This window comes from Ovis canadensis, chromosome 26, assembly GCF_042477335.2.
Source record: "Ovis canadensis isolate MfBH-ARS-UI-01 breed Bighorn chromosome 26, ARS-UI_OviCan_v2, whole genome shotgun sequence".
Classification (NCBI taxonomy): Eukaryota; Metazoa; Chordata; class Mammalia; order Artiodactyla; family Bovidae; genus Ovis; species Ovis canadensis.
The window spans coordinates 29,865,141-29,886,734 of record NC_091270.1 but is presented as its reverse complement, the minus strand read 5'-3'; the positions used below and the strand labels follow the sequence as shown (position 1 = coordinate 29,886,734).

At 40.0% G+C, this 21,594-nt stretch overlaps 1 protein-coding gene across 1 annotated transcript in view; it reads right to left on the bottom strand.

Annotated features, from left to right (window-relative positions):
• Window positions 1-21,594, bottom strand: part of TRAPPC11 (trafficking protein particle complex subunit 11) — a 37,179-nt gene that overhangs the window by 2,271 nt on the left and 13,314 nt on the right. Inside the window, exons 10-29 of the mRNA XM_069573172.1 lie at window positions 20,864-21,011; window positions 18,737-18,830; window positions 17,713-17,792; window positions 17,525-17,603; window positions 17,363-17,417; window positions 16,864-17,009; window positions 16,322-16,383; window positions 16,094-16,226; window positions 15,383-15,513; window positions 14,007-14,162; window positions 11,534-11,721; window positions 11,281-11,429; window positions 10,975-11,096; window positions 9,556-9,675; window positions 8,385-8,450; window positions 8,120-8,276; window positions 7,124-7,235; window positions 4,091-4,182; window positions 2,286-2,419; window positions 635-802 (exon numbers count right to left, since the gene is read on the bottom strand). Coding sequence (XP_069429273.1) covers window positions 635-802; window positions 2,286-2,419; window positions 4,091-4,182; window positions 7,124-7,235; window positions 8,120-8,276; window positions 8,385-8,450; window positions 9,556-9,675; window positions 10,975-11,096; window positions 11,281-11,429; window positions 11,534-11,721; window positions 14,007-14,162; window positions 15,383-15,513; window positions 16,094-16,226; window positions 16,322-16,383; window positions 16,864-17,009; window positions 17,363-17,417; window positions 17,525-17,603; window positions 17,713-17,792; window positions 18,737-18,830; window positions 20,864-21,011 — 2,392 coding nt within the window. The remainder of the gene's footprint in view (window positions 1-634; window positions 803-2,285; window positions 2,420-4,090; window positions 4,183-7,123; window positions 7,236-8,119; window positions 8,277-8,384; window positions 8,451-9,555; window positions 9,676-10,974; window positions 11,097-11,280; window positions 11,430-11,533; window positions 11,722-14,006; window positions 14,163-15,382; window positions 15,514-16,093; window positions 16,227-16,321; window positions 16,384-16,863; window positions 17,010-17,362; window positions 17,418-17,524; window positions 17,604-17,712; window positions 17,793-18,736; window positions 18,831-20,863; window positions 21,012-21,594) is intronic.

Below are 21,594 nucleotides of genomic sequence, written 5' to 3'. Positions count from 1 at the left end.
CAAGATAAATCTTCATTTGCCCAAAGGAATAAAAACCTTTACAATTAGATCTAAGAAAAAAATCTATAAAATAGAAAATAAAAAATTGATAAAATAGTAACTTAGTAAGAAACAAATAGCAATATTGCCAAATTTATGTAGTAACAGTCAAAATACTAACATTGCTAGTCTCAAAATACTATTTAGTGACGTTTACGTGAAAAAACTGTGGTGTTGGAGAAGATTCTTGAGAGTCCCTTGGACTGCAAGGAGATCAAACCAGTCCATCCTACAGGAAATCAGTCCTGAATATTCATTGAAAGGACAGATGCTGAAGCTGAACTCCAATACTTTGGCCACCTGATGAGAAGAAGTGACTTATCTGAAAAGACTCCAATGCTTGGAAAGATTGAAGGTGGGAGGAGAAGGGGACGACAGAGGATGAGATGGTTGGATGGCATCACCGACTCGATGGACATGAGTTTGGGCAAGCTCCAGGAGTTGGTGAAGGACAGGGAAGCCTGGCGTGCTGCAGTCCATGGGGTCGCAAAGAATCGGACACAACTGAACAACTGAACTGACTGACTGACGTGAAAAAACATCTACTTCCATTTGTTTCCAAGACAATAAAAAACAGAAAATGTCTAAGCCTCACCTTTACAAAAATACTGGTTGGTATGAAGCGCCTGAGCAGTTGATTTGTGAAGTTGGGAAACCTGAGCAAGTTGATGTTGAGAGACGGCAGTTGCTGGTACCCAGCCATCAGAGGGTAGAAGTTATATAACATCTCCTGTTCCGTGCCAGGGAGGATACGTAATCGAATCTAAATCACAAAGTGACAGAAAAAGATAAACACATCCATGTATCAGAAAAACTTCCAACAGCTACATGTTGTTATCTGTCGCATTCTGGCAAATGATCAGACACTTAAATCCTGAGAAATATTTGCACCCTCTCCTATTCCATCTTCTAGACAGACACCAAAATGTAGGGCTGAATTAATGAGGCCAGAACCACACAGGTAACAAGTGTAACACAAACATGTGCATGGTTTCTCAGTTTCCACCAACAGCAAAAGGCAACCTGTACTTGCTTAACAATGCAAACACCAGACGGCTCAGCATTTCCTGTGTTTCAGACCAGGCAGGCGTTACAGCCACAGTGCGCTATGGGATAATCTATAGAAGAGCATCTCTGTAGACACTACGTTAACAGGAGAGGAGCTGGCTGTTTCCTGTGTTTTGTCTTAGGGATTTTACCTTTGTGGTAAGGCAAGTACCTTCAGGGCAAAAGCAAAGAGCACTATCTGGTAAGATTTTCAGTACTTTATCTAATTATTTTCAAGTCAATATGTGAAAGAGATCAGGACAATCAAGAAAAGCCTACTCATTTGCAAATGAATACATAAAGGTATTCATGTATCATGCATCTGAGATAATATGTGTGTGTGAACCAACATATTCAGCCAACAGTATACTTTGAGTATATTAATATTATAAATTTATATCAGTGTACAGACTTACAGTACACTTCATGAGTAATTTTACTTTCATTTAACAGCAAACACAGCACTCAGGACATGCTACCCAGATGGTTGACTCAGGGTGAATACTACTTGGCGTTATTACAAGTTTGTGCTCTAATTACACCCTTATTATTAACAATAAAAAGCATGTCCTGACCACTGAGTTGTGTCTCTGTTGCCATTCTGACAGTTCTGACAGAGGAGGACAGTATTCTTACTGAAAACATGGTTTTGCCTGAGAGCATGTTCCACCCAAAAATCTGATGAACTTTTCCACCTCTGATATGAAGACATGAAGAAAAACATCTGAATCATGTATTTCTCTATGTGGATACAAAATTGTGCCTACACGTAACACAGATAACTCTACGCAGGATCAAAATCTCTAAAAAATTATACTGATAGTTCAGAAGCGAATTAGGCTTTTAATCTGTGAAGTTATGCTTCAAAAGATCTCAAATTAAAAGATATACACACACAAACTCGTTAGCAATAAAAGGAATAGTTTAAAATTTTCAGGAATTCTATCAGTCCAAGGATTTGTGAACTCTTGTTTTATACGGAGAAAGAACCTCTATGTGTGATCTCAATATGGAAAGGGTGGCCCATTTAACCCACTTCTACAGCAAGTTGTAATTAAATCTTCAAAAGTACTTAAGATTCACCACTATCAAAACAAGAGGGACCACAATCAGCCTTATCAATTCATTTCTGACAGCTCTCCACTTTCTGGCCACACTCCTGTGTCTTCACAAGCAACCCCGTGAGATACAACCTGTACCTGTTTAAGTCCTGAGAACATGAAGGCATCACTGGGCTCCACGGAAATCTCCACATCTTGAACTAAGTCAGTCTTATTCTGCAGGTGATACCTGACAGGTAGCGACTCTCTGACACGCCCGAATGATGGCAGATCTGCAGAGGTGACATTTCTCTTGGTTAAAAAAACACAACAAAGCTTACCATTCATGGGTTCCTTTCGCAAATAAAGTTCATTCCATAGACATGGAATTATTTAAATTAATGATAGCACTGCGTTGTTGTTAATGTATGGATGCCAGAGTTGGACTGTGAAGAAAGCCAAGCGCAGAAGAATTGATGCTTTTGAACTGTGGTGTTGGAGAAGACTTGTGAGAGTCCCTTGGACTGCAAGGAGATCCAACCAGTCCATCCTAAAGGAGATCAGCCCTGGGATTTCTTTGGAAGGAATGATGCTAAAGCTGAAGCTCCAGTACTTTGGCCACCTCATGCGAAGAGTTGACTCATTGGAAAAGACTCTGATGCTGGGAGGGATTGGGGGCAGGAGGAGAAGGGGATGAGAGAGGATGAGATGGCTAGATGGCGTCACTGACTCGATGGACATGAGTCTGAGTGAACTCTGGGAGTTGGTGATAGACAGGGAGGCCTGGCGTGATGCGATTCATGGGGTCGCAAAGAGTCGGACACGACTGAGCAACTGAACTGAACTGAACTGAAGAAAATTCTCTGATTGGAAAATAGCCACAGGGCTATGATAAAGCAGGCTAAGAAGAACCAAAGTCTCCTTCTATAATTGATTTGTCTCAGAAAGGGTCTTGGCTACCGAAAGCTGAATTACCTTTTAGAAATAATTTCTTAAACCCACAAAAAATTTCCCTAAATATCAATAACGGCTTGAGATGGGATGACAGACCTTATGGGCTCCTTGGTGGAAATTATAATGTATTTTTGTCAAAACCTTTAACCTGAATTTGATCAAGACTATAGATCTAACTGGGCTTCCCAGGTGGCACAGTGGTAAGGAATCTGCCTGCAATGCAGGAGACACAGGGTTGGGAAGATCCCCGGGAGGAGGAATTGGCAACCTGCTCCAGTATTCTTGCCTGGGAAATGCCACGGACAGAGGAGCCTGGCAGGCCACAGTACATGGAGTCACAAAGACGTGACTGAATGACTGAACGCGCACACACGCACAGGTCTAACTACCAATTTACAGGGGCAGAGGAATACTTAAAAATGATGCAATGCAAGTCAGCAAATCCAGACTGCAGGCAGCTTTACAGGAGAAGGACAGTTTCTTCAACAAATGAACATCAAGGAAGCGAAGGGGGAGGTGAAGGGCGTAGAGGAGGTGATGGGGGGTAGAGGCAGCGCAGTGGGGGAGAGGCTGTCTGCCTGCCCAGGGCTTTTAAGATCTAGACACCAACGCCAATCAACAGCAATGCAGAGGCCTTAGAACAAACTATGAAGACCATTCAGAGTCAGCTAGGGAAATTTCAACACAGGAATTTGATCATATTGCAAAATTATTGCTAATTTTTAAAGTTAAAATAATGACTCTGTGACTATGTTTAGAAAAACAGCCAGTGATGTTAAAGCTGCATACTGAAATCTCTATAGATGAAATAACATTCTGGCATTTGCTTCAAAATGTTGAGGGCAGAAGGGTTTTGTAGAGGTATAGATAAAACAAGACTGGACACAATCTACTTTTTGTAAATGGTGGGCATTTCTTGTAACAGAGAAAGTTAGAAAGAAAAATCGTAGAAGCTAAAATAAATATTCTTTTTGGATTCCGTAAATCAAATAAAATGTGAGTCGGGTCACCTGCGTTCACATGGAGAGGGATGTTTTCCACGATCACGTGGGGCAGGGTGATGACGGTGCTGATGACAGGGATGCTGTCCATGGCTGAAGTCCTATGGCAGAAGAGAGGCCCCTTAAATCCACGTTTCATGTGAGAAGTAAATACATCAAAACCAGGGAACATGGGTATTCACCAACTCACTACAAAGCAAATACAAATGACCCCTTTTCTAAAGGTTTAAGGGAAGGAGTTTTGTGAAGTAGGAGCTTTTCCAATCCCATTTTTGAGAACTTCCAATGAAAGAGCGTTACAACTCAAGGCTGCTGTTTGGTCTCAGTGATGAAGTCAGGACTCGCATCAGAACCTAAGTCAACTGTACCAAAAAGCCCATCACCTGACCCAGCGTTTTGGTAGCAAAATGTCCTCAATCGGTAGCAGAGTGGTGTAGCATTACAACACGACACCTCCTCCCACTGAGGACCGTCCCCAGAGGAGCCCAGGCCACCAGACACGCGCTGCTGTAACGGCCCTGTGGGTGTGCAGGAGAAACTGAAGACCTAAAAATATTTCACTATCAGCAGACACAGTGGCATTCCAGCATTACTGAGATAAAGTGAGTAACGTTATGAAATGGTCAGACACTTTCTCTGTAGGACAGTCAGGGTGGGAACCACAGGGGCGGCTGGCAACTATCTGACAACCCGTGGGAAGAGCCTGTATGCAGAGGCGGAACAGGTGACACCGTTTCAAAAGTGCAAAGCATTACTGAGCAAACGCCATGGGCAAAAACAGCCAACCCCTCCCTTTTAAGAAGTACCTGTCTTTACAGCATTACGGTAACACGACAGAGTAAACTAAGCAGTGCCTTCAAAACACTGTTTTACCTCCTACAAATGTGAACTGAGCTAAACATAGACATGGTAAATTCAGCAGCGTGGAAAGAAAGACAAGTTATTTTTTTTAAGAAAATTATTTTTTCTTTCTTACTTTTAATAATTAGTTTTAAGATTTATAAAATAATTAAGCTGCACAAAAAAAATAACACATGCAATGCCATGTATCCACCTCCTAGTCTAAGAGAACATAACAACAGAGCTGAAGCTTCTCGTGGATCCACTCCTGCTTGGAGCCCCCTACCCTCCGCTCCAAAAGCAACTACTGGCTTGAATTTGGCATCTATCATTCTGGTTTCTTTATGCTTTTCCAAATTATACATAAAGCCTAGGAAGCATGTTTTACATGTTTTCCAGTTCTGCACAATTTGTTCATATCCTGAACATCTGCAGTCGCTTTGTTTCATTTAACATTAACAGGCTGTTAGCCATAGCTCTGGCTCCTTCATTCTCACTGATATATAATATTCCACTGCACAACCGTGCCACAATTTATCTAATTTCCTGTTGGTGGACATCTAGGTTGCTTCTAATATTTTATTATAAACAGTGCTGCTATGAACACTCCCAACCATGTCCCCTTCCTGTACGTTTGAATCTTTTCTAGGACTGCATGGTATAGCCATCAGCTTACCAGGTATTGCCAAACAGATTTCCAGAGCAGCATTCCGATCATACTTCCCCTTGTGACAAACTCTACATTGTTAAACCTCTTTATTTTTTCCAAGTAATGGGAGTACACAAATTTCAGATTACTTGTAAGGCTGACCTTCTTTCCCCTGTGTTTACTGACCATTCAGCTTCTCCTGATCACTATGCCTACTCAAGTATTTTTCTCAACTTTCAGCTTAGAGGTTTCTTTTTAATGACCTGAAAAAGTTCTTGCTCTGAATTCGAATCCTCTGCTCATTTCAGATGTTGTTAAGTAGCCTTCCCCACTTTGTACTGTCTTTTCACATTCTTCATGGCATTTTCTAATGAACTGAAAAACTTAATTTTAAGAAATCAAATTCATCAATTTTAGAGGCTCATACTTCTAGGGTCTTATTTAAAGAAATTCTTCCCTACACCAAAGTCATAAAATGATTCTCTTATTTTTCTCCTAAAAGTAGTGAAGTTTTGCTTTTTCACAGTCAGAATTTCGATAAATCTGAAATTAATTTTCATATACAATGTACAACAGACATCCCATTTTCTCCCCAAGTCAATACTCAGTTGTTTACCACCAATTCTAAAACAGCTCATCCTTCCCCCAGTGGTAACAATGCTACCTCTATGGAACGTAATTTCCATCTGTGCATCTGTGGAATGATTTCTAGGCTCGTTTTTCTGTTCCACTGGTGCCCCTGAGCCCTGAGCCTGCACCACAGTGATGACCATAGTAGATTTACAATAAGTCTTAAGAGTCTGAACGCCTAGCTGCATCTCTTCTGAGAATTGTGACGATTACTGACATTTGGCCTTTCTATACAAATTTTAGATCCAAGAGTGTCAAGTTCCACAGAAACAAAACAAGCGGCTGAGATCCTGAAGGAAGCTGCACTGACTCTACAGAGAGTTTATAGCAGTAAATCTTAGCCAAGCCCTATCAGAGACTCCTTTGTACCTCTCCCACTTCTTTAGGTCTTCCTTTAATGTTTTAAATTTTTATAACTTTTTCCATAAAGGCAGTATATATCTTCTACTAGATATGTTTCTCATCATTTTGCTGTTACATAAATGATACCTGTTTTAAAAGTACTTTGCCTCATGGTTTATTACTGATATATAGAATCTGATTTTTGTATACTGATGCTATATCCACGGCAGTCTTGCTGAAACTCTTTATAATTCTAATAATGTAGTGGTCCCCTGGGTTTTCTGTGCGAACAGTCCTACTGACTGCAAATGAGGCCAGTTTCTCCTAATGCTTTTACTGGTCCTGTCGTCAGAATTTGGCTAAAATCTCGTCAGTATATAGATCACAAGCTGTAACAAACATGAACAAAAGGTATCCTTTTCAATCTGTGTGTTTCTGACAAATGGTCAGTGGCAGCATGCAGCTTCTCGTCTATTCTACAGGCCGGCAGAAGCTCTCAACTATTAACTGACGGTGACGCACAATAAAGGCGTGAGAACGACACAGATAATGGAGAAAAGGCAGGGCGCACACGATCCTACCTCTTCCAGGAGATAATATAATGCCCGGTTGCTACTCCGCCTTCAACATTTCCGGCCGACGGGCATCGCAGGCAGAAGCACTCGCTGGCGCTCTCTCCAGTCTGCAAGACGACTGCAAGACAGACACTCTCTAATCCTCCCATCATTCCATCTATAAACAGAGCGCTTTACATCCAAGTAATGTAACAAAGAAAGGACACATCAATTTTCTGTATGTTATCTATAGAGACTTGGAGATGTGTTAAAGGACTTTTTCAAGGAAGACAGATAAACAGAGCAACTAAAATAACCTGCTTATATTTGGTCTTGGGCTTCCCTGGCGGTTCAGATGCTCAAGAATCTGCCTGAAAAGCAGGAGACCCAGGTTCTATCCCTGGGGCGGGAAGATCCCATGGAGAAGGGCATGGCTACCCACTCCAGTATTCTTGCCTGGAGAGTTCCATGGACAGAGGAGCCTGGTGGGCTACAGCCCATGGGGTCGTAAAGAGTCCGACACGACGGAGCAACCCACACACGTATTTGGTCTTAAGACTACACCGTGATTTTTTTAAACCCTCAAAATATTTGCCCTTATAATCCAGTTGACCACAATTCGGTTGGGCTAACATTCAAACTAGTTTTTATTCCTTTTAAGAAATACAAGAAAGCCCAAAGTACCCTGAACCAGAAAGATATTATCTCCTCTATAAACTGTTTTATTTTTAGTTGGATGATTTAGAAAACTTGTCTACTTTTCTGTTTTCCAAAGTTTCTTTGATAAACACCTTTTTCCATTTCAAATTATAAATAATAGTAAACATCAATTAAAAATTAATAGGAAAAAAAATCTATTAAAAATCCAAACAGGAAAAAATACTGTATTTTCAAGTATATTTCTTAGTCACTTTCTTAATGTATCAAGAACCTGATCCTTTAAAACAAGGTCAACTGTAAACAATGTTAATCGTCCCTCCCCACTGCCTTCTGCTAGTGAAGGGGAATGAGCCACATTCTCACCTCTGTCCACCTGGGACTCCAACTGGTCCATGGGGGTCATGGAGGGAGCTAGCTGCAGCTCACTGGAGACGATGGTGAGGGCCCAGGGGGAGGCGCTCAACAGGTCCGTCATGAGCAGGAAGGGGATGTCCGCATAAACCCTTTCCAAGTGCTCGAACTGTCGCAGATGGAGACAAAGGTCTGTCAGGAAGTACACTAACCCATTTCCTTTTTTCTGTTAATTTCTATCAGCTAAGTGATTTCCAATATGCTTCCTAGGACATACCTTTGTAGAAACAAATTTAACTGCAACGTCAAATGGAAAGACCGTTTCTATTGTTACAGTTTCATCCTGCAAGGAAACGGAAAGGGTACATCAATGGCTTTTCTCAGTCTTAACAAAAGAAGATTACAAAACACAAATTGATTACTGATCAAATAATCCCAACTTAAATATTACGAAACTAGGACCTTTCCCTTAGACAATATTTGTAAAAACCTATGTCGAGAGTCCAGGTTAGCACTGCTAACAAGGCACCTATGGCTGTGTAACGGCTCACCCTGCAGAGCGCTTTCTCATACATTATTTATGGCAGGATCCAGCAACAGCGGGCAGGGCAGGCGCCATCACCATTCCACAGAAGAGGAACCAAAAGTTAAAGACTTAGAAATTGGCCTTAAACCATGACCCCAGTGGTATGAAGCCTAGAATCTGGGTCTTCTTCCTAAGTCCCTTCCTTCGCCTTGGCTCCAGGCGACTAGAATAAGGATGATGATAACAGCAATAAGGTAATATGACACAGCATCACTGTGTGTGGTCAGTCCTGCCTCTCTGCAACCCTGTGGACTGTAGCCCGGCAGGCTTCTCTGTCCAGGAGACTTTCCAGGCAAGAATACTGCAGTGGGTTGCCATTTCTTCCTCCAGGGGATCTTCCCGACCCAGGGATCTAATCTGTGTCTCCTGCATTGGCAGGTGGATTCTTTACCACTGAGCCACCTGGGAAGCCCCTTATAATCGCTGTACACGTACTGTAATGCTCGCAGTAACTCAAGGAACAGATGTCAGTACTACTATTGCTTTAAGATGGGCAGGCGCGGGGCGCGGGGTTTGGGGGGGAGGTCACAAAGCTAGTAGGTGACAAAGGCAGCAGCTGAACAGAATCTGACCCTGGAGTCTGGACTCCTAACCCACGTTCCATCTCCTCTGCCAGGGTCTATTCACAAAACAACGGGCTTTTATTTATCTTTGCTTCCCAGTGACTTTTAAAAGAGCCCGCAGCCCAGACTCTCTGCAGTGACCAAACTAGAAACCCCCAGATCTCTGGGTCTCCTCCTCTGTTGGGCTGGGAGGACACTATAATCACCTAAGCTGCTTATTTCACAGGTTAACTAAAATAACACGAAATAGGAAAACACTCCACATATGATATTTCCCAAAGTCGCCATGAAAAAAGTACCTTGTGGCACTTGCAAACAATTTCTTTTCCTTCGATCGTTGTATTGATCAGGTAAGAAACATACACAAGAAACATTCTCGAGCCCACCGTTCCACAGCGAACGTATAACGTTTTTTCCAGCTGCAACAACATAGAAGCATTTTAATTAATATTACAGAGACTGCCTCCTGATACATATTCTAGGATAATGCTCCCACCTTCCAGAGTTTACTGGACTAACTGGGTAAACACCTGAACACTTTTTTACAGCTGTTCCTGCCACAGCCCAAGAGTGGGGTCATTATCACACCATCTTTTTTTTCTATTATCATTCTCAACTTCTCATGAACTCTGTGTTTGCTTTGGAAATAAAAATTGACTGAAAGGTTCTTTTACGAAGTTGTAAAGTTTGTGTTATTTAGTTATTTTATCAGGCAATGGATTTCCTATATTAGGATCATTTGTTATAAAATCCCTTGTATAAAAACTGCTGAAGATATTTTATACATTTAAATATGTGACACCACCCTATGGCAGAAAGCAAAGAGGAACTAAGAGCCTCTTGATGAAAGTGAAAGAGGAGAATGAAAAAGCTGGCTTAAAACTCAACATCCAGAAAACTAAGATCATGGCATCCGGTCCCACCACTTCATGGCAAAAAGATGGGGAAACAGTGGAAACAGTGACAGATTTCATTTTGGGGGGCTCCAAAATCACTGCAGATGGTGACTGCAGCCATGAAATTAAGATACTTGCTCCTTGGAAGAAAAGCTATCAGCAACCTAGACAGCATATTAAAAAGCACAGACATTATTTTGTCAGCAAAGGTCCATCTAGTCAAAGCTATGACTTTTCCAGTAGTCATGCACAGATGTGAGAGTTGGACTATAAAGAAAGCCGGGTGCTGAAGAACTGATGCTTTTGAACTATGGTGTTGGAGAAGACGCTTGAGAGTCTGTTGGACTGCATGGAGATCAAACCAGTCAATTCTAAATGAATTCAGTCCCAAATATTCATCGGAAGGACTGATGCTGAAGCCGAAACTCCAATCCTTTGGCCACCTGATGGCAAAGAACTGACTCATTTGAAAAGACCCTGATGCTGGGAAAAATTGAAGGCGAGAGGAAAAGGGGACAACAGAGGATGAGAGTGGATGGCATCACTGACTCAATGGACATGAGTTTGAGTAAGCTCCAGGAGTTGGTGATGGACAGAGAGGCCTGGTGTGCTGCACGCAGTCCATGGGGTTGCAAAGAGTCAGTCACGACTGAGCGACTGAACTGAACTATGTGAAATATGTGTATAAAATGTGCATTAGTTAAATGACTTGTTTAGTCTCCGGATGTGCTGTTAAAATGTGCTAAAGCTGTCTAAAACCCACTCCATATTTAACACTACAACCTGACCCATTTCCTCTGAGTCCCGGCTGGACGAATTCACCTGTTCCCCGGGCTGTAAGTCCCTGACAGGAATGTCAGTGAGCAGAGCTGGGTAGGACTCGTCACACAGTTCTGTCCCATGAAGAGTCACATGCGTTTTCTGAGTTAAATTGGCATCCTGTCCTGAAAGCACAAATGTTGACATTTTAAAAATACAGAAGATTCCAATGTTGTCCTGAAAATCAACACTACTGCAGAGAGAGCACTCGATCATAACCATTTTCAAAACAGGTTTCCTGAGGTTAACACCGTGATGTTCATTTCATGTTGGATCAACACAGATGAAATTTTGAAAAGAAAAGTTTACCAGGTTTTAAACCAGCAGTGAGCTTCACATCTCTGATCGGGGTCTTCTCGTGGGACTGAACGGTCACAACCAAACAGTACATTTCGTTAGTCAGGGCGGGGGGGTCATGTCGCAGATGGACCGAAATGTTTGGAACTCTGGATATGATCCTTTGGGGGAAAAAAATGTTAGCTAAGTAACTGATCTAAAAACAACAACAAAGGATTCAAAGAAGTGAGATGACCTTCCACGACCGGCCCGCAGCTCAACTCACATGGTGCTCGCCTGGATCACGATGCCGTCCCAGTGGACCTCGCTGTCGGGGAGCCTGGGTCTTCGTTTGAAAGAGCGCGAGGCCTGCAGGGCCTCCTGGGCAGACGCGGCATCCCCGCCTCCTCCCTGCCAGTTCAGGACCACACACCTGCCCGCCTCGCTGCCCAGAACCAGATCCACGGAGGTAATCTGCGAGGAGGAGGTCTGTCAGAGATGCCAGCTCGCACAGTTTGTCACCATCCCCTCCCAGGAAGTCTCGGGGTGGGCTGCTGGGCTGTGGCGTTCCTGGGACCCGCGACGTGACACACAGGTCGGAACACCCATTCGGAGAGCCCGGTCTTGGGCTCCCGCTGGCTGGGACACTGGCTAGAAACCCTGCGCCAGGTTTCAACCTCTTCAGCTTCACACGAGGACAATAACCCGACTCTCCAGCGGACATGGGCCGTGTGGCAGTTACCTCAGCACCTGGGGTGGTGCCCGAGGGAGCAGACACGCAAGCAGTGGCTGCTGAGCGAAATTAACGAATGTTCTAGTAACCACTCACCTCCTCTGAACCTAACTCCTAGCTCCACACGGACTTTTCCTGATGACATCAACAGCACAAGCAAGGAAATTTTTTACTAACTGAATAAATGTCCCTTCCACTAAATCTATTTGCAAATATATTTAATAGCATTATTAATTTTGACTTGCATCTCGTAGGCTTCCTTGGGGTATCTTGCAAAAAGTTTTTTAAAAACTTTACCTTAGTTTCTCATAAAAAATTAAAACATGACATTAGGGGTTTAGTCAAAATCATGAAGAATTTTTTTAAATGAACAAGCAAAAACTATGGATACTGGTTTACAGATTATATAATTAACAGATTCACAAAAATTGTTATGGGAATACTAGGGGTGCAGTCTTATGCTTCTGTTTGAGAAATGGTCCCAAGTTCAGATTAGCTTACCTGTCCCATTCCAGCCATGGGAAAGCAACATTTCCTGAGAGGCTTACCCTGTCCTAATCACTATTCCAGGAAATTTACACTAACTGATTTAATCCTCAAGAAACACTAAGAGGTAGGTAACATTATTATTCCCACTTTACAGATGAATAAACTGTGATAAAAGCAGTCAAGTAACTGCCCAGGGCCACAAGCAGGTAAGCTGGAGAGTTGGAACTGAAACCCGTGGAGTTTGGCTCCAAAGTTTATGCTCAATAAAAATGAGTTTCATCTTATATTCCTGAAAGACATTTCAATTATCTACATTAAACGAACCCTTTAAAGTACCTATCTTTTTAAAAAGACGCAATCAGCAATGTTTAAACATCACAATGATATCACACCTGAGCGTGAATTATGTCATATTTTACAAAATATAATTGCTACACTCCAGAATGCTGTGCTCAGTCACTCAGTATCTGACTCTTTATGACCCCATGGACTGTAGCCCGTGCCAAACTCGTCTGTCCGTGGAATTTTCCAGGCAAGAACACTGGGGTGGGTTGCCATTTCCTCCTCCAGGGGATCTTCCTGACTGAAGTATCAAACCCAGGTCTCCTACATCTCCTGTGTTGGCAGGTGGACGCTTCACCTCTGTGCCACTTGGAAGCCCACATTACAGAAAACATATACACACACATATACAGGATATATATAGTTTAAAATTCCTCAACTGATTATACAGGCATTAAACACAGGGTTGGTCTCATGTGGTAACAGGAAGTGATGCCTAACACAACACTATCTAGCACTTACTCCTTGGAAGGAAAGTCGTGACCAGCCTGGCCGGCATACTGAAAGGCAGGGACGTTACCCTGCCGACTAAGGTCCATCTAATCAACGCTATGGTTTTTCCTGTGGTCATGTATGGATGTGAGAGGTGGACTGTGAAGAAGGCTGAGTGCCCAAGAATTGATGCTTTTGAATTGTGGTGTTGGAGGAGACTCTTGAGTGTCCCTTGGACTGCAAGGAGATCCAACCAGTCCATTCTGAAGGAGATCAGCCCTGGGATTTCTTTGGAAGGAATGACGCTAAAGCTGAAACTCCAATACTTTGGCCACCTCATGCGAAGAGTTGACTCACTGGAAAAGACTCTGAGGCTGGGAGGGATTGGGGGCAGGAGGAGAAGGGGACGACCGAGGATGAGATGGCTGGATGGCATCACTGATTCGATGGACGTGAGTCTGAGTGAACTCCGGGAGTTGGTGATGAGCAGGGAGGCCTGGCGTGCTGCGATTCATGGGGTCGCAAAGAGTCGGACACGACTGAGCTACTGAACTGACTGACTGACCGAATATTATGTATAATATATCTTCACTGAAAGGAAACCTATCAAAAAACCGTAATGAATGATTTCCCTTGGTAAGTCCAAATGGAAGATTTCCATTTTTAACTTAATAAACTTAAGTATTATTGAAATTCTTTCTGATGCATACTCATTATTACTTGTATCATTTAAAATATTTTTTAAACACATTTTATAACTAACCTCAATTTTCTTTCCTACATCTTCAGTTTTTGCAACAAATTTAAATAAAAACTTCCTTGTTTTACCAGGAACTAAACACATCTTGCCTTGAGTCAAATTTTGTAAAACGTCACTTGCTTTGGATGCTTCTTCGATTACACAGAACTGGTTGTATTCCTGAAAAAGACAAGAGGTAGGGTCATGGTTTATGTTTCTTAAACATAAATTTCATGCTCTTGCTTTAAGATTCTCCAATTAATCAGAAGGAATCCTTGGGTAATGGTTTGTAGTTGAATAAAACATACTAATCTTCAAGTGACCCAGGCTTGCTCCTGCCCTTGCTCTCAAAATGCTTCTATTTTAATGGGGTTGACATACACTAAACTTTCTCAGGTTCGCCAAGATGCTAAGAATATTGAAACTCAAAAATGCTTGCTGGTTAACAGCGCAACATAGTTTCTGGGTCACCAGAAAATTAGAAGTGGGCTTATAACTGAAGCAGAATATAATCAAGCACTTGCCTACATCATACTACAAATATGTTCAAATGTGAGAAATATACTATCCCAATTCTGTAGAAAAAAGTTGCTTATTTATAGGCGCCATATGGTGTTTGAACTATTTGAGAAGTTAACTGTGATGCCCCCAAAGGACTAAAACTGGAAGAGCGCACGTTTACACATTTACTTTACATCCATCTATTCCACTTTCATTTCTTTAAAATCAAAAAGGTAACAGTTTTATGTTGTTAAGTCACTTCAGTCGTGTCCGACTCTACGCAACCCCATAGACGGCAGCCCACCAGGCTCCCCCATCCCTGGGATTCTCCAGGCAAGAACACTGCAGTGGGTTGCCATTTCCTTCAATGCATGAAAGTGAAAAGTGAAAGGGAAGTCACTCAGTCGTGTCTGACTCTTAGCGACCCCATGGACTGCAGCCTACCAGGCTCCTCCATCCATGGGGTTTGCCAAGCAGGAGTACTGGAGTGGGGTGCCATTGCCTTCTCCAAATAGTTTTATAATGAAAACCTAATACTAATGTGAGAATAAAACAAATGCTTTTGAAAATCTAATCACACTCATTCTAAATATGTCTTATTTGAAATTTAAGTTACATATTACAAAACTCGTCTCTATGTATAGACCATAGGTTTCCTCAGCCAGAAGTGAAAACAAAAACTAGAACAGGAAAACTGTAAAACTTGCATTGTGGACACAGAAGCTGAAAATTACAAATACATTTATTTTTAGATAGACTGTATCATACACCTGTTAGCAAGAAATCTACTAAGACCTAAAATTCACTAAGTTTATTTTACTTCATTTAATGCAAGTTATGATACAATACATACATGGTTAAAAAAAAAAAACCACACACACATTAAAAGATACCATTACCTGATTATTAAAGCTGATACAGAGCTTAGAAAACCGAATGGGATGTGGACAATCAGCCTTCAGATAAACATCAAACTGCACAGGAACATCGACATGAAAACTTGGAGCGTGGAACTTGGCTTTGCATTGCACTAGAAACAAAACAAAAGGGGCCAATTCAGACACCATCAGACGTGCTAGCCCCACGCACGTTATTCTCCAACCTACATCTGCTCTTCAGAAAGGAAACATCTCTACTGATTATTCTAACTGACTTCTGAACTTGAAGCATTTCAACAGACAGAAATGCAGTTCACTCTTTAAAAAAAAATTTAAATCAACTCTACCTCCAAAACCTCTTTAATTTTAAAAGCATGCTTGCTCCTGAAATATAACTGACATATGATTTTAAAGAAAAAAGAACCATTCTGTTATTTTTAGCTTATTTCAAAATACCTGCCTAGATAGGAAAGCATAAACCTTTTAAATAACTGTTTTTTCAAATAACATCTGAACTAAAAATGAACACAGCAGGAAATTTTAAGATCTAAACTAAGTATTTAAAATTCTGACCATCTTTGTATGTCAATGGGGAAAGTAAAAAAAAAAATTAGTTTATCTACAAAATGACTGTATTTGAAAAATTCTTTGACTTGTATTATTCTGCATCTATTTATTTCTTAGAAAATGGACAATTTCTCTAAGATAGTACTATAGATGCTGGTTACCCACCAAATGGCACAAAGTCTTGTACGCCTATTGTGAAAACATTGCTGCCAGCCAGAGAGATTCGGTCTGCCCACAGCTTCTGAGCAGTTTTCACAGCTAAGATATCACAGTCAGGTTCAGGATCAGGACTTTCATTCTGCACCAACATGGAGTTAAACGTTTGTTCAGCTAGTTGTAAAAAAAATACACATATCCAGATACAGATTTTATATATAAAGAGTTCCAACCTACCATTAAAACATTTATGAGGTTTTTTTCTATCCGAGATTTCTGGTCATCTTTCAGCGTTGAAGCTAATAGGAAGGAAGAAGCAAAAAATCAGAACTACAAGACAGGCAAGTAAGCCCATGACCCCGTACAGGTATTAGTGGGGTAAGCCCCAAGTAAGCCCAATACTACCCCCCCCACAGGTATTAAAATACTGTAGATAAATCTCTCTTCTAAGATGGCTAAACACAATTCCAGAAAACTGATAGCTCAGCTTTCTAAGTCAGCCTCAACAATTTATGTATGTGCATTTGAACTCTTATGTGAAAAATTACTTTACACCATAATTTGAAAAGGCAGAAGAAATCTGTTCTTCTCAACTACAGTAGGACCTTCAACTGTGACAAGTTCCATTAAAGTATAAACCTCTTCTCTCAGCAAAGTGACCAGCAGGTGATACAAGTACTATCAGATATTTGATACTGAATTATTCTTCCAACTATAAGAAGCTTAAAGAGGCTCTGTAGTTGTTAAGATTCCAGATTTTACTGAAGGAATGTTGTTACCTCTGCCAAGGAGTTCCAGGGAGTAAGTGATGTAATCTTTCAGCTGGGCCATGAGGTAGGAACACTTCAGAGCCGTGGTCAGTATAGACGTGAGCAGGGTCCACCACCCTTCACTCCGATAATCACACATCACGTAATCTAGCAACCTGATAGAGGACGACACGTCAGACACGCCGAGCCAGCCTCACAAGGCAGTGCAGGAAGAGTTCATGCAGAAACTAAAAGAAAGTGCTTTACTCGTTTTATATAAACTTCAGAAAAATCTTCCTGAAATAGCTCAACAGGTATATTCACATTAAATAAATGTGAGGTTTGCTAAGACTCAGAAAAGGACTGTACCAATAGGCATTACTTGATAAAATTAAAAATCACATAAATGGTGTTTAATAGAAGTGGGAATAAACACGGAAATAATAAATCCTCCAATACAAATTTCCGTTCTCATTTAGCTGCAAGGGAATCAGAATGCTTACAAAAATAAATAGTGAACAGGACTCACTTCAAAGCTTTGGTATAATCCTTTGCATAGTAATATTCCTCTCCCATTTGAACCACTATAAAGGAAACAAAGATTGTATGAATGTAATCTGAAATCTTATATGAACGTAATCTGAAATCACTCAAAAGTCGCATGAAGTCATGGCATGTCAGGGATACGTACTCAGGTGACTCTTCATTCTTGGACACTTATATTTCTTAAACTGTGCAACAGCATTGCTCAGAAGAGTTATTATTACTTCCTGTTGGGAAAGATAAAAAGTGTGAAACATTCCAATAAAAATAATCTCATGTTTTCCCTGAAAATACAGTTTGTACTGAGGGAGGAAAAAAAAAACCAACAAAACTCACAGAGTGAACAACACTTCTCTCCTTCAGCTGAATGGCAAGAATCCCCACCTTCTCTTTTTCGGGATCCGAAAGATCAAAGCCTGTGTAAGAGAGGACACAGCCCATTTCAGATAGCTCATTGAACACAGATCCTCCACACGGACATTGGATGTGTGCGCTCCTTGAGGCCTTTACTACAATGTACTTCAGACTCTTCAACATTCTAGAACTCTGAAGAGTCTAAGAGGCGGCTCTATCAGCATGGAATCTTCGGTGTGGCCTCTGTTCTGAACAGTGCGATACTGAGCTCAGTACTCGTTTGCTCAGTGGAAACGACCACCTCAAAAGCGGTATATAAAAAAAAAGTGATATCAATATCATTCTCTAGATAGAATACATTTCCTAGAGACCAAAGTAAATAATTTCTCTCTTTTTAACTTTTTATTTTGCATTGGAGCATAGCCAGTTAACAATACTGTGATAGTTTCGGATGAGCAGGGAAGGGACTCAGCCATGCGTATACATGTATCCATTCTCCCCCAAAGTAAATGATTTCTCTTAACACTTAAGAAATAGCCACAGAAATTGCTCCAGTTAAGTGTGTATAAAACAAGAAAGATGCAGAGAAATTATTTTTAAGGTAGTACAAGTAATGTTTTAAAGTGTCAAATATAAAAATTGGCCACAGTGGCTTATTAAATTCTTTCATTTAAGACAACAAATGTCCAAATGTGTTGATCACATCATTAGCTATGTTACTCTTAAGATGCAGTGATAGAAACAACACATTCTAAAAAAAATCTTAAAAAAATGTTTAGAATCTAAAAAAGACTGAATATACGTATATGTATAACTGATTCACTTTACTAGACAGCAGAAACACAATATTGTAAATTAACTGTACTTCAATTTTAAAGAATGCTTAAAAAGCAAATATTTCTACCTCAACATAATTTGTTATACTAATGCAGCCAAAGGAAAAATTAGATAGCAATCTCTTGCCTTTCGAGATTGACAAAAAAGGAAAAAAGGAAAAATTATTTACTGAGTATTCCTTGTCGCCATGATCGTTGTCCATAGAAGTCAAGAACGCCTGCTTGCGTTTCTAAGGGATCGGGGTTGGGATACGTTACAGAAGCCTGTAAGTTAAAACACAACCCTGAGTAAGTTAACACAACCTGTCACTAACCAACTCTTCCCTAATCATTGTCAGAATAAAAGAGCTTTCGTAAATACAAACCACACAATTAAATATCAAAGTTGTGACTATTTTAACACAAACTGAACTTTCACAAAATTAAACAAAAACTGTTTAATATTGGATGTGGGTGTTCTCAGTTGCTAAGTCATGTCCAACTCCTTGCGACTTCATGGACTATAGCCCGCCAGGCTCCTCTGTCCATGGGATTTCCCAGGCAAATGGGGTAAATTTCCCTGGGAGGGATCAGATAGTATCATAAAAATAAACCTGAATAAACCAACCTGACTCTAACAAATGATTTAATAATAACTAACTTCTCTACATTTTCTTTTTATTTATAAACCAGTAAAAATACATTACAAATTAAACTTGATAGTTAAACCATATATATTTTTGTGCAAATAAAAATGTTATCAGAAGTTTTCTAAAGAAAGATATGATTTTCTCTTATTGCAAGTGTATTAAGTCCTGGTATTGGTGGAGGAAGGATATTTTTGGCACCAGGGTTCCAAATTTACGCTGCTTTCCTTTTCTTTTTTTTTTTTTTAATAACCTTCTCCCCTCTGAAACCAAAACATAATAAGAGTTTTTGTTGAAAAATAAAGAAAACTTCCAAAAGGAAAAAAATTTCATTACCTGTAGACCTACCACCACTATTAACAGTGTGTGCATTATTCTTCCAGATTTTATATGCGAATGTTTGCTTGTCATCAGCTAACATAATTTTTCAACCTACTTTTTTCATTTAAATACATTCCCTGTATCTCACCATATCACTGAATATTCTTCCAAAACATTATTTTTCTTTTTTTCAAAACATTATTTTTCATGGCTGCCTGCTATTCCACATTTTAACAGATTCTCTACAGTTGTTTACATTATTATTATTTTGCACTATGATTAATAGTTTATAAACAACTCTTAAAACTTATCTCTTTAGGATCCCTTATCTGCCTTAGGCTTCCTGAATATGAAATTATTGGTCAAAAGGTAGGCATGATTATATAATTACTTGACGGAAGTAATTACTTGACAGAAATATCATTTTACACTCAAGCCAGGACTTGCAAATGCCTGTTTATACATATCCTGATGAGACCTAGTTTTAATCGCCTTTTAAAATACTGTGCTCAAATGATAATATGACAAACTTTAAAAATATAAAACATACAATGAAATTATACATCATGTACAAATAACATGGTAGAAAACAGTCTCAGTATATTATGATTTAAGGGGAAAAAAATTCAAATATTTAAAGTACTAATATGCAAATTGCTTTTTTTTCTAAACAGTTTTTTAAGTAGCACTGTTGTTTAAATTCCCTTAACTTTAGAGAAGAATTTTGAGATCTTAAGTGAAAATAAACTGACGTAACTATATGAATGCAAGTGTCTCTATCTATGTATATAAACATACACATACCATGATTTTATTTTAAAACGTGCTTATGGAGTAATTGGTATTTAAATATAAACATGCAAGAGAAAGGCAATATAAAATGTCAAGTTTAAGAAACTATGCAATTAATACTCTTAAACAGATTCTTTAGAGTTTTCCATGGAGGAGAACCCCAGGAAGAGAAAGAAGTCCAATGACGTCCTCTCCACTGGGTCAAAATACAGCACGCTGCTCAGTGTCCTTCACACTGCAAAACAATGAAATTACAGTGTGGCAAAGACTAAACTGTGGCTTTTATTTTAAAGCAACTTTCCCTGGTCAAAATCACTAACTTATGGCTAATCAAAAATCAGTTCTTCAAAGAAAAATGTCTGCTTAGTTCATAGGTGAAAACAGAGTACTCAGGCTAAAACTGAAAATAATCCTAATTCCTGAAAATATCAACGATAAAAAATCATTATAGGCAAAGGCTTGGGAAAAAAATTATCAACACCAACCAACTTTATCCTCTTTCAAGAGAAGGTTAATAAACTTCCTAATTGCCAGGTAATACAGGAGTTGGTGACTTACTTCATGGTTACAGAGGGCTTTGGCAACCTGTTTCCGCTCCTGGGCATAGTACGCTGCCTGCTGATAATAGAAACCAGGATTCTGAGTTTGAATAGCTGTCAACCCCAACTTAATAGCTTCATCAAATAAATCTCCGAAGGCCTGGAATCTTCAAGGGGGAAAAAAAAATCAAGAAATTTTAAGAGAGAAAAGAAAAAGCAGCTTACTAGTCTTTCATCCTGAAACCATAACCTCAGAAGACTGTATCCAGAAAATGCCACTGGTGAGCTGTAAACTGTAGGGATTGCTTTGTAAATACTAATACACACTAATTGTAGGTTACAGAAAAATTCTCTAAGTCAACTCTCCCATGCTAGCGAGTCTATAAATGTATCCTCAAACCAGATTGTCAACATGGTTCCAACCACTCAAATACATTCATGTGTCTGGGAAATTGTTCATTTTAGCAATTTTGTCATCAGTCTCAGAGAGCAAATTCCATATCAGTAGGGATATTGTCTATTCACTGCTATATTCTCAGTGTCTGGACACATGACAGAAACTTGATATATATGTGTGTGTGTGTGTGTGTGTGTTGAATGAAAGAGATGGGACCGGTAAACAGCTGATTCCCATTAAGGAACTGTATGAATCAATATCTGCCATTACACCAAACATACTGGATCATTAAAAACCTACTTACTGACAAAAATCTTAGTGTGATTTATAACCAAAGTCCATGTTAACTCCAT